The following is a 16,354-nucleotide window of genomic DNA, read 5'->3' on the forward strand; positions in this document are numbered from 1 at the left end:
GGAGCTGTGCTGCACTGGGAGCATTCAGCAGGACCTGGAGCTGTGCTGCATTGGGAGCACCCGGCAGGACCTGGAGCTGTGCTGCACTGGGAGCACCTGGCAGGACCTGGAGCTGTGCCGCATTGGGAGCACCCAGCAGGACCCATTGCACAGCCCGGAGCACAGCAAGGGCAGCTCAAGCACCCTGAGCTCTGAGCGCTCGCCCCGTGCCGCGCTGGTTCCTCGGAGCAGAGCATTGCTTTTAAGTCCACCCGAGGGAAAGAAACGTTGAGCTCAGGGTTTGTCCCGTGACTGCTGCTGGCTCACGGGCTGCGAGGACCCGCTCCTGTCTTCCTGCCCCCCCCCCCCCCCAAAGTGCTGCTTGTAACTTTGCAAAGTTAAAAGATGGAAATTAACTTAGAAAGAAGAAAGTCGCTGCGCTTCCACTCTGCTGCTGGAAGCAGAGGCGCTGGGGTGGGGAAGAGGTGATCCATCACCAAAACGTCCCCCCCAAAAAAATGAATTTGCACATGTTTGCTGCCTGCAAAGTGCAGCTCTGGGGCAGCCTGGCTGGCACAGGGGGGCAGGGGGGCAGGCAGGAGGCAGCGGTGCCTTGGGGACACACGTTGTGACCATGTCCCCATCCAGGATGGCTGGCACGCCGTGGGACGGAGCAGCACCGGAACCGGGCGACCCAGCACCTGCTTCGAGGAGATGGAGTCACCCTCCCCCACCCCCCCCCACCTCCAAACATGTTGGTGCGAGATCTCCTGGGTTGGTTTGTTTCTTTGGGTGGTTTTTGGGAAGGAAATGGCGCAAAGAGAGGCTGGGATCTCTGCAAGCACGGAGCCACGCTCCGGCTCCAAGACCTGCCCCGAGGACCGCGCGCTTCGTGCCCAGGGGACACCTGGGAGCACGCAGCCCACGCCTGCACCACGGCCTTCCCCCATGGCACGAGCCCTGCCCCACAGCTCGCAGCCAAGGCGCAGCCTCCACGCAGCCTCAGCCCCTGTGCTGGCACTGCCGCCCTCCCCAGCCCCCGCTGCCCATCAGAGAGGTGAAATCCCACCGAGAACCTCCCGGGCCACGCTGGCTCCTTGGGAGAGAACGATGCTTCCCACGACGAACCCGGAGGGACAGGAGCCGGGGGGGGGGGGGGGACGCACACAGCGCCGCAGTGGGGCCTTCACCCCACGGCGTTCGGAAGCGCAGCGTGAAGGGAGGAGGAACAGAACCCCCCGGGAACGGGGGCTGCCCCGCGGCGCCGCGCTGCAGGAGGGCACGGGGAGAGAAGAAGCCCGGCTCACCTAGGCGGAGCTCCCCGAAATTGCCGCATCCGATCTTCTTGCCGACGCGGAAGTTGGGACCCACCATTAAGACTCCCGAGTTGGTTCCGGCGCTCCGGCTTCCATGGCTGCTCCTTCCTCCACCCGTCTTGGACATCCTTTTACCTTCCTCCAGCTCCCCTTTCCCTCCTCTCTTATCAAAATCCATAAGTTTGTGATACCCCGGCCTCTCCACGGTTACGCTGCTGCCATACAAATCCCAGAGCTGCTGAAAGTTGAGGGGGGAGGAGAAAAGAAGCGGGGCTGCCCTCGGTCAGTGCAGCATCCCGGTGTGCGGGGGGAGGAGGGCGCGGAGCAGGAGGGAAGAGCCGGGCTACAGAAACGTCGGTGCTTCCCGAGGTGCCGCCGGGATTGTCATCGTCGCCGGTCACGAGGAGATCTTTGGTGGAGAGAACATCCTGCGGAGAGGGTCCTCCCAGCGCCCGGCGAGCTGCAGGGGGGGGACAGGGAGAAAGGAAAGTCAGCACAACGGGGAGATGCGTGCCCCCCACCGCCCTGCCCCACAGCGATGGCAGAGGGCAGGGGATGGCACCGCTGTGGGGAGCCCGGAGTCCAAACCGCTGCCCTAAGTGAAGGCCGGCTGCAGCAGGAGGTGAAATGCTCAGTGAGCGCGAGCCAGAAGTCACTGGGGAGGACAGCATCCCCATGGATGGCAGCTTGGGCTCAGCCCCACGGAGCAGGGCAGCCAGCACACCGCTGCTATGGGGCACAGGGCTCAGCCCCATGGAGCAGGGCAGCCAGCACACCGCTGCTATGGGGCACAGGGCTCAGCCCCATGGAGCAGGGCAGCCAGCACACCGCTGCTATGGGGCACAGGGCTCAGCCCCATGGAGCAGGGCAGCCAGCACACCGCTGCTATGGGGCACAGGGCTCAGCCCCATGGAGCAGGGCAGCCAGCACACCGCTGCTATGGGGCACAGGGCTCAGCCCCATGGAGCAGGGCAGCCAGCACACCGCTGCTATGGGGCGCAGCACCGTGGGTGTGCAGCTTCCTGTGAAGCAGAATGAGGATGTTGGCTCTGGAGGAGGCGGGCTGGGAGGATCCCTGCGGGTTAGGACCAGACTTCCTCAAGGCTGGCAGCGGTGGCCTGCTGAGTCCAGGCACCTCCCCGAGCACAGAGACAGGACACAGACGCCCTCCACCACGAGCTGGCTGCTGCTACTTTCGCCCATCTGCCACACGAACCTTGCTGCTAATTGCAGACCCAGAGCAGGGCACAGCACCCGGCACCGGCATAGAGCAGCTGGCGGCCGGAGGAGAGGGACAGCCAGCCAGCCAGGTGCACACAGCCATCAGAGATGGGTTTTTGCTCCCTGAGCAATGGCTGCAGCCCCTGGCCCCGCTCACAGCCCCCTCTGCTCCCTTCCAGCTCCTGCTGCACCGCTGCCAGCCCTCGGCCCTGCTACCGTGGGTAAACCAAGCGATCCCAGCCCCCCCAGCGCTCAGACTGCAGGAAATGAGCGCACTGCAAGCCCTGACGCTCGGCCAAAGCCCGTAAAACTTTTTACTGGCTCGCAATAGCTATTAATAATAATAAAAAAGGCTTCTTGTGCTAAAGGGTGCACGGGGTGGGAGGGATGAGGGAGGGTCTGAGAGCACTTTCGGGTAGCCCAGGAGCCCCAGGGCTGCCCCAGTCCCCATCCGACACCAGCCCTCGTCTCGGAGCATGGTGCCTGCAGGAGGGCTGGGGCTGCAGGGCCCAAGGGCTGAGCAGTGAGGCTTTATGGGCTCCGTCCCCGCAGGCTGAGCTGCCAATTCCGGAGCATCCTCCAGGAACACTGCAAAGCTTTGGCCGCTCCCACCCTCCTCACCGCGCCACGGCACGAGCCCCACGGGGAGCAGCAGGCTGCACACTGAGGCACAAGCCCCGGCACCAGGGACACTGAGCAGCCTCTGGCTGTGGGGCAGGAAGGCGCTGGGCGATGCCTTGGAGCGGGGCTGCCCTGTGCTCTGCTCCCCCCAGCTCCAGCGCATGCAGCTGGCACGGCACGGCCTGCTCGCCCTTTGCTCCCTGATGTGGTCTTCACCCAAAGCAGGGCTCCCCTGCAACGTGAAGTGCTCAGACTCCAGGAAGCAAAACTGAAATGTGCTGCAGATGAGTGCAAGTGAGCAAGTGGCTCACCGGAACAGAAGCACAGGATCAGCCCCAGCTGGGGCCACACACTGCTCGGCCACAGCACCGAGCTGCTGTTCCCTGCGGGGCTTCTTCTGCCCCGGGGTTTGCAGCCTGCCAGGGATGGGGTTGGGGGTGAGCAGAAGGGGCTGCAGGGCTCCTCTTCTCTTCACTGAGGAAACAAAGACCTGCAATCCCTGCGCTACCTCCAGGACTTGGGCAGAAATACCCCAGCTCAGAGGCTCCTGACCTCCTGCAGGACTGCAAGGCTGAGGAGGAGTATTTATAACGTTTCTTCCCTGTGCAGCCAAACCCCGTGGTTCGTACAATACCATCTGGGCCACATTGTTCCGGGCCCTCTATGCACAGACGCCGTTCCCGGCCCGAAGAGATCACGAGAGCAAAACAAAAGAGGGGAATAGAGGGGAAGGACCCGCAGCCTGGAGCCCGAGGTGGCAGAGTGGGACGGGCTGCATCCTGGATGCCCAGCACCGCCGTCCCCTGCGCTGCAATAGCAGAAAGGAAACGCAGCTGCACCCGGATGAAAGAGAAGGAGAAGCTCCTGAGAGCACGAGGAAGAAAAGCTCTTGACACCACGCTGCTCGGAGCACGGATCCTGCTGATTAAAAACTGGAAGTAATCCCGAATACCCCGGTGTCCCAAAGGGCAACGCAACCCATCGGTCGTGTGCGGCACCTCGGGCTGGAGCTCCTCCCTTGGGCTCCTGCAGCAGCTGGGAGCTCTGAGAAAAGCCCAGTCCACACAGAAGGGAAATCCAGCGGGGTTTCCAAGATGTAAAAATAATCCAGCTATTCCTCATCTTCTGGGAATTTAACGTCCCATCCCAACTTGTCCGCGCCCAAAGCCAGCACCTCCTGCAGGACAGCCACAGGCACAGGTCAGTGTTAGTCTGTGGGCTGTCACCAGCTGCACCCACTGCTCCCCCCATGAGAAGGGGAAAGCTCAGAGCGTGGAGAAAACACGTCCTGGTTCTGCCTTCCAGGTTCCTCCGTGAGGAGTGAGTGGGACAGGGCAGCACCAGGAGATGTCCCAGCCAACCTGGGCAAACCGAGGGGCAGCAGAGCAGCTCCTTCCAGCCCAGCTTCCTCCTGGTCCCTCGAGGCAAGAGCATAGCACCGACAAGAAGCAGGGCCACCCAGAGGAGAAGGCGGCTCCGGGTGAGAGCTGTGCCACCGCAGCACGACAAAGGACCAACAGCGTCGCGGTGACGAGCCCCGCACAGGGCTCGGAGCAGCCGAGAGCGAGCGAAAGGTTTTGGGGGGTGAACCCCATAAGAATCAGGAAGTCCTGGAAGCAGGCGCCTTCCCAGCGAGGCACGGCACGCCGGGGTTTCTGCTGCCATACAACGTCTCCTCCCGGCCCCAGCGGGGTCCGGCAGAGCAGAGATGGTGCCCAGCCCTCCACGTGATGACTGCGGCTCTCCCAGCTCCCAGCTCGGGGGCACCCAGCCCAGCTCCGCTTACTGCTTCCTCCTCTGCACGCTCACGTTGGTGTCAGCGCAGCAGGAAGCTCTCATTGAACAGCTCCTCACCTCCCTGCTGATGCGGCCGCTCAGCTCCAGGGCTGGGACTTGAGCTCGCAGCTCCACCACCACCCGTGTCCTGGTGACGCGGGCGCACGGGCCGGGCTGACAGCTCCCCTGCCTCCCCTCCCTGCACCCAGCTGAGCTCCTGGGGAGGTGCTTGGCTCCATCTCGGTGTCCTGTCCTGTTCTGCCTGCTGGGTCATCGCACTGAGCCATTGACCCCGGGCTGACGCAGCCCATCGTGGCACAGGAGGGTGGCAGCCCCCTCGGGCAGTCCTCGGGACACACACAAGGGAAGTTTGTCTTCCCTTGTTTGATTTTCTTCCTTCCTTTTTTTTTTTTTAATTTTTCCATCCATAAAATTGTAAGGAATAAAGCCAAGGCTAATGTTTCTACCAGAATTTCTTCTAGTCCTCAGGGGAAAAAAAAACAAACAAACAAAAAAAACCAACAAAACCCCAAACTGGGGAAGCAAAGCTTTGAATCCACCATGATCTGAGCAGCCTTGTTCCAAGCCTCCCCTCCCTTCCTGGCTCCCTGCTCTGTGCTGAGATCGTGGCGTGGCCGGGCCGTGCCGCCCCGCATCCCTGCACGGCTCCGAGCCACGAGAAGGAAAACGCCGGGGTGAGAAAAGGAAAGAAATCAAAACGAGGAATGGTTTTACACGAAAGAAGGGGAGATTGGGATTAGATGTGAGGGGGAGGACTTCCCCAGAGGACAGAGAGGCCCCGTCCTGGGGGAGCCCGTGCCTGGAGGGGGCAGCCAGCCCTGGGGGTGGGAGCGGGTGATCTTCAAGGACCCCTCCAAGCCAAACCACGCCGCGATTCTAGGAGTAAAGAAAGCAGTTGTTGCCTTCACTCCCCCCCCCCCCCCCCCCACCTCGAGCTGAAGGGTGCTGTGAAAATGATGGGTTTTTCTTCCTGAAAATGATGGGGTTTTCTTCCTGCCCCGCAGCGCCCGCCTTCCCCTTCCAGCTCTCACGCCTGTGACGCTCGTCCCCGCGCCAGCAGCGCTCCCTTCCCAGCAGACATCGTGCACTGCACTCTGCTTGCTCCCAACCTCCAACTTCCCATCCCTCCAAGTTATTTTCTCCCAGCTTCCAGCCATTTCCGTTGCTCTTCCATGGATCACGATGAACTTTCAACGATTCAAGTCGCACTCCATCTCCCCCCCCCCCCCACATACGACGAGGGAAGCAGAGTTTCAGCAGAGAACATTTGCTATTGACACAGCGCCGCTTCACAGCTCGGTGGCCTGACAAATGCTCAGCTACACCACGCTCTCACCATGCAAAACCAATAATGACTCACGCATGATTTCATTCAGATCTTTAGAGGTTACAAGCTGACACGTTCAAAACCCATCAGACTGCTCGACAAGCACAATCTCAGCTGCTCCTGAGATCCCAGTGGGGGTTGGGGGGGGGATGAGCTGGCCCCGCTCTGTGCTGTGGCCGCAGAGCAAACGCCGTGCAGCATCTCCCCTGGGCAAGGCAGAGCCCTGCTTGTCCTTGCATCCCCATCCCAAGCTGTCACACCTGGATGGAAAATGTAAGCAGAGCTTCAGCACAGAGCCGGAAACGCCACGGCTGAGAAAAGCAAGGAAAAAGTTAAAAATACTTCCCTAGGAAATAGAGTAATAATAATAATAACAGTAAATAAACAGACGCTAAAATAAGGGCAGGTCTGAAAACTAGACTGAAAAAGATCAAACCCAGCACATCCCACCTGAGAACCCGGGGCCCGAGAGAGCGCTCAACTGTTTGGGTTCAGCAGCCACAAACTCAGACTTCCAACTACAGACTCATAAAACCCAGCAGAAAGAAAAACACTGAAGCTCTATCAGGGAGACCTGAATGGAAACAGCCCTGCGGCTGGCTGCACGCAGCCTGTAAGAAGCACTGTGTGCCTGCATTGACTGCAGTGTGAGAAGCAACTGTGCCCAGTCCAGGCCCAGGGCTGGCAGCTCTGGCTCCTGAGCCACGTGCACCTCACGGGCTCCTGCAGCACAGCCCCTGTGATGGATCCAGTGCATGGGAACAGCAGCAACGCCAAACCAGTGAGGGGTCAGGAGGGAGCTGGGCACAAAACCAATGTGGGGTCAGCAGCAGCAAACCCTGGGGTGGGAGGGAGCTGGGCACAAAACCAATGTGGGGTCAGCAGCAGCAAACCCTGGGGTGGGAGGGAGCTGGGCACAAAACCAATGTGGGGTCAGCAGCAGCAAACCCTGGGGTGGGAGGGAGCTGGGCACAAAACCAATGTGGGGTCAGCAGCAGCAAACCCTGGGGTGGGAAGGAGCTGGGGACCAAAGCAGCATGGGGCCAGGAGCAGCAGGCCCCAGGGCAGGAGGGAGCTGGGTACCAGCACCCCTTCCCCACCCAGCCCTGCTGCAGGATGCCTCCAGCACCTCCCACCTGCTCACTGCTCCCTGTGCCTCCTCTCCAAGACCAGCAGCAGCTGCTGGGCCAGCAGAAGCTCCGCTCCAAGCTTTGAAAGTGAACGATGAGCAGAAGAGCCAGCTCCAGCCCGCTCCTGCCGCCTGCACCTGGTGTTCCAGCGCACAGGTTGGGCAGTTTCTCTGCTGTTGCTGTAAGCAGGATGCTGGAGGCAGCGGCTGCATAACCAGAGCAGTAATTCTTTTGAACTGTGCCGAAGACACAGGCTCGTCCTCTGCCCCCGCACCAAGGCAGCTACACGAGGCCGTCATTCCGCAGAATCTATCGCATCTCAACAGCTCGGCACAAAGAGGCCAATTAGGATGTTGAAGTGGTTTCGGTTTTAGTAATGCAGACGCAGTAGTACTAGAAGAGAGGAAGTTCTGACAGACAAAGCAGCCTCTCACTGGGAGACCTGAGAGGGACAGCATCAGCCAGAGCCCGGCTCCAGCACCTCGCCTCTTCCCAGGGGACACCGTGGGCAGCCCGGGCAAGGAGCTGATGGGGCCCTTCAGGCTCCTGCTCCGCACAAGACTGGGATTCAGTGGGGCCCTTCCTAACCCCAGGTGACTCGAACAAGCGGTCTCAGCCCCGTGTCCCCCACGCACACCGCCTTCTGCAGCTCTGCCAGCTGGTTTTCTATTGAAGCCCAACAAAGCATCCACGGCGCAACGAGCTCTGCTTAGACACCAGATACTAATTAAGTCCATGCTGCTGCTGCTGGGAGGCAGAGCTGCAAAGGAACCAGCTGCCTTCCAGGAACCCTCAGCAGCTGGCCAGCAAAAACCTGCTCACCAGTCCTGTGAGAGCAGGTCTGAGCTGCACAGCCAACCCCAGCACGATTCACAGCAAACACCCCAGCCAGATCCCACCTGAGCTTTCCCAGTGCTGCACTTCACCCCCGTGATGCCCGAGGTTGGCTTTTAAGCCTGGTAACTCCATGCAGAACAAGCTTCTGAGGCTGCCTGCATCCCAAATCAACAAGTTCCATTGGCACCCCAGGCAGTGGAAAAGCCCAGGGAGCTGCTGCCCCACCAGCTGCCATGCACCGGCGCCCAGGAGATAACTACAGCGCCTTGATCACGCTCAGGGAGGATGGCCCCATTCCGTATCTCAACCTTTGCCACCAGACACTGATCTTTTATTGCCATTTCTGCTTCAGCTGCGGGGAGAAACCAGAGCGAGAGCTCAGCCACACTTCCTGCTGCCCGGGCTCGTGATTCTCCACCGCCGTGACCAACCATCACCCTGCCAGTGCCGGTGTCCGTGCCAGGCTGCGCTCTGGGAGCAGGGCAGCAAGGTGTTCCATCCTGATGTCAGGCTTCTGAGCGAGGCCAGCTCTTCCCACAGCGCCTTCCTGCCCAGCCCTGGGCTCACAGCCCGCAGCAGTCACCGGGCAGCGGTGACAAGGTCTCCACACCAATGGGTGAACCTCACCAGCAGCTTGGAACAACTGCTTCCATTTTGCAGCTCACATCTGAGGCCTCCCCCTGCGCCACTGCAGCCTGCAGTAAGGTTAAGACCATCACCGCCAGCGCGCTGCTTCCCCTGCCCTGTCCCTGAACACTCCCATGTCCTCAAAAGCTAACACTCCTCTAAAAGCAGCATGAAGCACTGCTCGCCTTCCTCTCCATGAGGGATCTCAGCACGCATCACGCAGCACGCACAGGAACGGATGCTAACGAAGAGTTGCCCCTGCTTTCCCAGGCAGCCAGGAGAGAGGAAGGCTCTCTCTCCTCCTCCTCTGCAGCCACAGGAGTGCTGCACTTCTGCTCTGCAGCAGCAGCACCCAGACTGACGCCCAGCAGAGGCTGCAGCCCTGCCCAGCAACAGGCTTCAGGACACCCGAGGCCTTTGCTGCCGGAGCTGTCAGCACACCTCATTGGAGCAGGAGCGCAGATGTTTTGGCAAGCGAGCACCCATTTCCCACCCCACAGCCACGGGCTTCCTTCCCAGCCTGGCACCGGGGCTGCTTCGCATGGCTCGCTGTTCAGAAACGTTGGGTTTTTCCCCTTCCTCCTCCAAACACACAGTTCTAAATGCACGTGTGCGTTTCAACGTTTGTGTGAGGACTGCATTCAGATGGATGAGACTCCTGAAGACCTCTGAGCCCCAACCTGTGCAGTCTGTAACACCAAAGCAGGGGGATGGGAGCACATCCTGCAGCTCAGCAAGGCTGGCTCTCTAAACTTCACAGCATCGCTTCTCTCCGCACTGCTGCAGGCAGCACTGAGATGTAACCCTTCATTCTGCTCCCATTTATACAACTGCTGGAGGCAGAAGATGGAAAACAAACAAGGATGTGATAGCAACAACCCCAACCACAACCCCACACACCTGAGGGGCCGCTGTGGCTCCTTCCAGCACAGAAGGATCAGCTGCAGCGAGGACAAGGGGCTCCACATCTGGTCTCCAAAAGGACAGAAACATTTCCCAACCCTTTTCCTATGACAAAGGGAACTCTTGGATGCATGTGGCTCCTTTCCTTCCTTCACTACCCCCAGGCCCAAGCTAGGGGACAGGCTCAGAACCTCCTGTCCACCTGGAAGAGACTTCCTCCCTCCCAACGGCCAGGACACGCCTCCCAGCATGCTGGGCAAGAGCCCAAGCAGCAGCATTCACTGGCACGTCTTCCTGCTGCTCCCAGTTGCAAGCTCCAGGGGTTTTCCAGACAGCTGATGCAAAGGGTAAATGCCCTTTGGCTCTTACACTCTCTGCAGCTCGAGGTACTTCACTGAGGAAGTGCAGCTACAGAAGAGGGAACCGAGGCACAACTGCCTGACGTCACGCAGAACGCTGCAGCACAAGTGGGAGAACAGCCCCGGGACCTGGAGAGGGAGGGCAGGCAGTGCCCCCCACCCCACAAACAGCTCACAGCTGCAGGTACACGCAGGGACCCGAGGGCTCAGTGCTGTGGCTGAAGGCACTGATCCCTCCAGGGACAGCAGCACGGAGCCGTGGCTCGGGAAGGGCTCTGCACCAGCAGGCAGCGGGCACGGAGCAGACCCAGGGAACCGCTCACTCATGCACGAGGACTGGGGGCACTCTGAGCCCTGCAGCACGGAGGGGAATATCCAGGGATACCGCGTTTTACTGCAGGGAAGCGGACCCAGAGGGCTCCAGCCCCACTGATCCAAGCGCAGGCCCAGGCTCCGCACGCTGCCTGCCGCCTTGTGCACCGCGAGATGCGTGGCAGCAGGCTTCCCCCGGCCCATCTGGGGACTGTCACTCCACACAGAGCTGCCTGGCCTCACGTCATGCGTATCGCTACCAAACCCTCTGCTGTCAGCAGGATCCGGGTTGGCATAAACACTTTTAATAGTAGGATCTTTTTTTTTTTTTTTTTCTTAACCCATATCCTTTTGACAGAACCAGGTTAGGAAGCAGCTGCACCCGCGGATCTGGGGTGGCCTTCTGCGATGCGAGGCGGGGAGAAAGGGGACGAGCAATCACTTCCATCATCAAAATAACAGCTCATTTCAACTCCCCTACGGCCACACAGAAGCAGGGGACACCACCAGCGACTGAAGCAGCCCTGTCCTGTCCCAGCAGGGAGGTGGGGGGGGACAGGGGGTGCCGCTCCCACCGGTGACGAGGCTGCTTCCATTTCTGGGCTGCGGAGCTGCAGCACTGCCAAGCTGAGCTGTCCCACATTCCAGCGAGCACCGCTTCCCCCCGTGCTTTCTTCCTCAGGCTCAGGCCTCACACATTTCCCAAATTACTGCCAAAATCTTAAGAATTGGGAGGGGAAGGAGAAGGGTGGAAGGGGGAAGCTTCCGGAGGGGTTCGCAGGGAGATCTCTCCCCCGAGCTGTCAGACTCCCTGCAGTGGGATGCCAGCACCTCTTCCCTTCTGGATGCAAGCCACACGGGTGCAGGCTCACTGCAGCCCTGCCTTATGCAGGGACAGCTTCCAGGACCACCAGCAGGACCCAGGGTCCCCCCCACCAGATGCCAGGAGCCACGAGGAGGCACCATGCAATTAATCCTCCCTGCAGAGTAACTGGGGCAGAGGGATGCGCCGTGGCGTGGCAATATCCATCGGCTTACACACGAGCGTCAGCAGCGTCCTCGGAGAAGCAGCGAGCAATCCACGAGGCACTGCTCTTCCCAACTCTCCTATTACAAGGCCGAGCAGCTCAGTCGTTCCTTGCATCCTCTCTTGGAGGTACACGGGTGACCTGCTGATTTCGTAGGTGGGGAAGCAAAGGAATACAAAACTCAGACGCAGCTCAGATCTCCCCATGAGGTCAGGACAGCTTCGATGCAGGAGCACTACGACTGGCTGGAGCTGGAGAGGCAGCCCCAGAGCTGCTACGGGCCAGGAGAAGGAGGGGTACACGTGGAGGCTCCTCAAGGGGTTCATCCAAAAGCCAGCCACCTCTCAGACAGGGAGCTCTGGTGCAACCTTGCTGCTCCCTTCCTTTCTCTTACCTGCTCAAGACCTGCTCCTCCGGGCCCTACACAAAGGGATCATTTGTAGTGTCAGAGGAATGTGCAGGAGACACCCCCGTGAGGACCCGCTTCATGCTGCTGCTATTAATATCTGGAACATTACTTGCATGTACAAACTGTCCCTTCTCCCTCATTTCTGGGCTCTCACTTCTGTGATCTGTCCCAGAAAGCCCAGCCAACACACGCTCACCCTTCCCCAGTACAGGCTTCCATCTGAAACCCAAACCTTGTGTTTCTAGTTCCTGCCACCTCTCCTAGTCCCTGCAGCAGGACACTGCTGCCCTGGCTTCCTCATTCATTACACAGCCCATCCGTGGGCCTAAGCCACTCAGCCTTTGTTATGGCAATGGCACGGTGCTGCTGGGTGCCCACCCGCAGCCTCGGGGAGGTGAACCCCCCCAGGGCCCTTCACAGCCACGGAGGGGCTGCAGGCTGCACTCGGGCTGCACAGACACAGCTCAGGTACCTCCACACAGCTCCAGGTGTCCACAAAAGGGAACGAGCCAGCATCCATCTTCCTGAGCAGCCCCCTGAGTCCCGCTGAACACCAGCACCCTGCGCCGGATGCGGCTCTCACAAAAGCTGTTGCTTCCCCATCACGCTCCCAGTCACCCCAGCCGGGCTCAGGAGAATACAAGCTCTTTTTTTTTTTAATCTAAGCACAACTCAGTTAAGTAGCCAGGGACAGCCAAAAGAGTCCGACCAAGAGCGCAGCGCACACGCAGCCGGGCAGAGGCTCAACGTGCAACTGAGGAAGAGCAGATTTCAGCGCCGGAGCTGGAATCAGGAACTCGGCCTGGCTGCACACTCAGAGCCGGGCAAAGAGCAGCAGGTTCCCCCCGGCAGCACGTCCTCACCAACCCACCTCGGGAGACGCCAGCACCGCCGGCGGGGGTTTACCAGGAGCCGGGTGGTGCCATTGGCGGCACAAATTGAGAAGGATCGCACCGAGGTGAGCGAGGACAGGAGCAGCCATAAGCAGGTCCAGGGCACGGCGAAGCCATTCGCAGGACCCTCTGCGGAGCGCTTCACAGCCACCAAAGACGGCAGCGAAAGCAAAAGCAGCAGAGCATTTCTTTCCCTGATCGGATTCTTTCCTCAGGAAGTCGACGCGCGCTCCAGCCCCGCTGCCCGGACGCTCCCCCCCCCTTGGAAGCGGCCCCAAACCTGCGCCTTAACCCCCGGCAGCGGGACAGACACACCCAGCTGCACAGACATTTCCTCCCCCTGCTGCCGTGCTGCTGCTCGGGCCCGCTGCCACAGCCAGGGGGAACGTGGGGCCTTCACAGACCTGTATGCACAGAGACCAAAACATTTCCTGCACTCTCCCCCCCCAAGATGTTCTTCTCTCAAACTTCTTCCTTAAGGCAAATATTTGGAGTCCAGCAGGCATTCCTCATGGCAGGAACAAGTTAAATATTGGCCCTAGAACGCCAGCAAAGTGCCTTTAAACGATTCTGGCTCGAGAAGCATCGCTCTGGACTTTGATTTCTGGCTCCGAGCTGAAATAGGAGCAAAGCACCCAGGGCTGCACTCCTGCCCCGGGAGCTGTCAGCATTTGGGAACCGTCCCCTGCTGTGTGTTGTCATGTTCCAGGTGCCCGCTGTCGTCCTGCCGCAGCGCATCCTCCATGCCACGCTCCGGTTATTCCGGGACCTGCACTTTGACACTCAGAGATGTTGGAGCAGAACTGATGGGAGCAGCGGGTGCCCCTCCAAGCTGCAGCCAGCCCCCAGCGTGCTCCAAGCAGCGTCCTTCGTGGTGTCTGCGCTGGGGAACGCAGATGGAGGCTGTGAGCAAAACCACTGGGATAAGGGGAACCAATGCAAGTGGGGGTGGGGGTATTCCAGGAGAGCACAGAAGAGGCTGGAAAACCCCATCCCTTCCCCAGCTTTGAGCTGGGGAAACCAGGCAGGGGGAGGACTAACTTCATCACCTCCACCAGCCCGTGCCAAAAATGGAGAAGAAAAAGGGTCTCATGTGGTTGTTTATACGTCAGCAAAGACCCAAAAGCAAAAAGCAGTGACTTCCTACCGGAGGACGCCAGGCACTGATGAGGTCTGCAAGAACAGAGCAGCACAGAGCCATGCTCTTGCCAAGGAAAGCTTCACGAAATCCAAGTTCAAGACCAACGTTAGCCCCCGTTAATTAACTTAAGAACAACCCTCTTAGGAAGGCGAAGCCTGCGCATCACCTGCCAAGCATCTCATTTGCCATTTGGAAAGCAACAGCCAGGCCTCTTTCATTAAAAAACATTACATCACGTTAAACAACCAAGGGCTAGGGGACACCCTCTGGTCAGCGGGACCAGAGCAAACCCTCATGGCTGCGGGTCACGCACCTCTCAACCCACGTCATGTTCTGAAATGCTGTGCAAAGCTCTGCCTGCAGGTTGCTGCTTACCTGGATGGAGAACCATGCCCTAAATCACAGAGCATGGGACCACCCCCCCCTTACTGAGAGCCCTGAGCTGCTGCAACGTCACACCGCAGCGGAAGCAGCCGGCCCTGTGGTTTCCCACGCGCTTCACCCCTTTCTCCCCACATCAGGACAGCGCCGTCAGATCTCGTGAGAGGTTTGGGGAGAAAAGCAACAGTTTGGAACACGTCAGGTCGAACACGAGACATGGAAGGGCTGAGCCAGGTTGTGTACCCCAAAGGGGCACCCAGCAGCCGGCAGCACAGCAAAGGGATCCTGAGTGCCTCCACCAGAGGTGTGCGCTGCGATACTTTCTGTTTTAACCCAGTTACTGTGCAACAGGAAGCACTGGAGCCAGAGCAGGGATTTCAGGGGATCCCTAGGAGGTGGAGGGCAGCCAGCACGGAGCTGGGAGCCCACAGAAGCCCCAGTGCTCAGCGTGCTGCTGCTCCAGCAGAAGGCACCTTTCTGCCTCCCTCACCGCTCAGCCCTGCGTCTGCTCCACCACCACAGCCCTCCCGGAGGCGCTGACTGCCAGCAGGAAGCACAAGCATCCATTCTAATTAAAAAAAAAAAAACAACAGATAAATTAGAAATCCCACTATTGATAAGCACACGAGGTGCTGCCACATGCACACAAGGGATATCCGTAGCGAGCTCAGCCTCCCTCCCCTCAGTAGGGCAACAGGCTGATGGTTTGGCAGCACGAGGTGCCGTCCTCCTGAGGCTTTGGGTGCTCGCAGCACTGCAGCTCCCCTGTCCAAAAACCAACCGTGCAGGTACTCAGCCTCCCAGCCACACGAGGGCTGGGGCTGCCAGCAGCTTCTGCTGCCACTGCACGCACACACCGGGATGGAGCAGCCACAGTGCAGCACTGCTGCTCCCAGCACAGCGCTTCTCCCCGCCACGGCAGCTCAGGAAAGCACCGGGGGAAGGGGAGGCTACAGACCGCCGTCAGGCCCGAGCCCAGGAAACATGTTTACTGGCATGTTGCTCTCAGACATCATCTCTTCCAGCCCAGAGGGGGTGGGGGGAAATACTGATTGTCCACCAGCACCAGCCTCGTGCGTTCCCATTGATCCGCTGAGTCACTCTCGTATTAGCAGTTTTGACAACACTCGGGCAGCACAGGAGCTCAGAAGCAGAATACAAAGCAAGAGGCGACGCAAAGCCTCTCGCTGCACCCGCACCGGCGCAGGGAAGCGCTCGCAGAGCAGAATTCGGAAACCTGCTGAACTGCAACTGCCAACTTCCTCCTCTCCACTCACTCTTCCGAAGAGTGCGGCAACAAGAAAACCAAACACGAGCCACGCTGCGAGGGCAGCGACACAGAGCTCCATTCAGCGCTTCCCGAGATGCTGCCGGACAGACAAACATTCTCCCCTGCAAGCCACCGCCAACTGCACCCCAGTCGTTTCGGTGCAGGCGTAGAGCAGAGCAGCAGCTGTATTTGCAGAGGACTACAGAACAGATTTATAAGGCCTTACAGGTTGTAAGCCGGCAGCCGGGAGCTGCAATCTCAAGGCTGCAGGAGGGCAGCACTCCGCAATAGCAGGATGATCCCCCCCAAGCCCAGGGAATCCGGGGCTCCCCCAGGTGCACAGCAGCAAGAAGCTGCCACCAGCCCAGCAGCACGCTCAGGTTCAGTCATCACCGTGACCCTCCAACCCTCCCAGAGGCCCCAGCAGCACTGAAACCATCCCCGAACAACGCTCCAACCCGTAACGCACCGAATTACAGCAAAACCCAACAAATCTTTGGCAAGCCCCAGCTGCCAAGCCCACCCCGCCACAGCGAAGGCCTCTCCCCGCCATCCCCACGGAGGCCTCCTGCCCTAATTCACAGCGATTCTCTTTCAGACGCACTGGCAAACGCCAAACGCTCGCTCCCATCTGTTATATAAGGGCCAGCGCTCCGAGCTCGGCGGTGGCAGCAGCGGGGTGGGGGCACGCTGCACGCCGACGGGACGGCCCAGCTGCCCGACGAACTCACGCACTCCTCGGGATTTATTTCCAGCTATCCAACCACTTGTTGTGCAAAAGGAAAACAGACGGATTAGTTAAC

General features: G+C 59.8%; 1 protein-coding gene across 1 annotated transcript in view; it reads right to left on the bottom strand.

Annotated features, from left to right (window-relative positions):
• CSNK1G2 (casein kinase 1 gamma 2) overlaps positions 1 to 13,203 on the bottom strand; it is a gene marked incomplete in the record, with an annotated part of 25,533 nt that extends 12,330 nt beyond the window's left edge. The window contains 2 exon segments of the mRNA XM_021378384.1: positions 1,287 to 1,755; positions 12,738 to 13,203. Coding sequence (XP_021234059.1) covers positions 1,287 to 1,473 — 187 coding nt within the window.

The sequence above is a fragment of the Numida meleagris genome, chromosome 27 (assembly GCF_002078875.1).
Source record: "Numida meleagris isolate 19003 breed g44 Domestic line chromosome 27, NumMel1.0, whole genome shotgun sequence".
NCBI lineage: Eukaryota > Metazoa > Chordata > Aves > Galliformes > Numididae > Numida > Numida meleagris.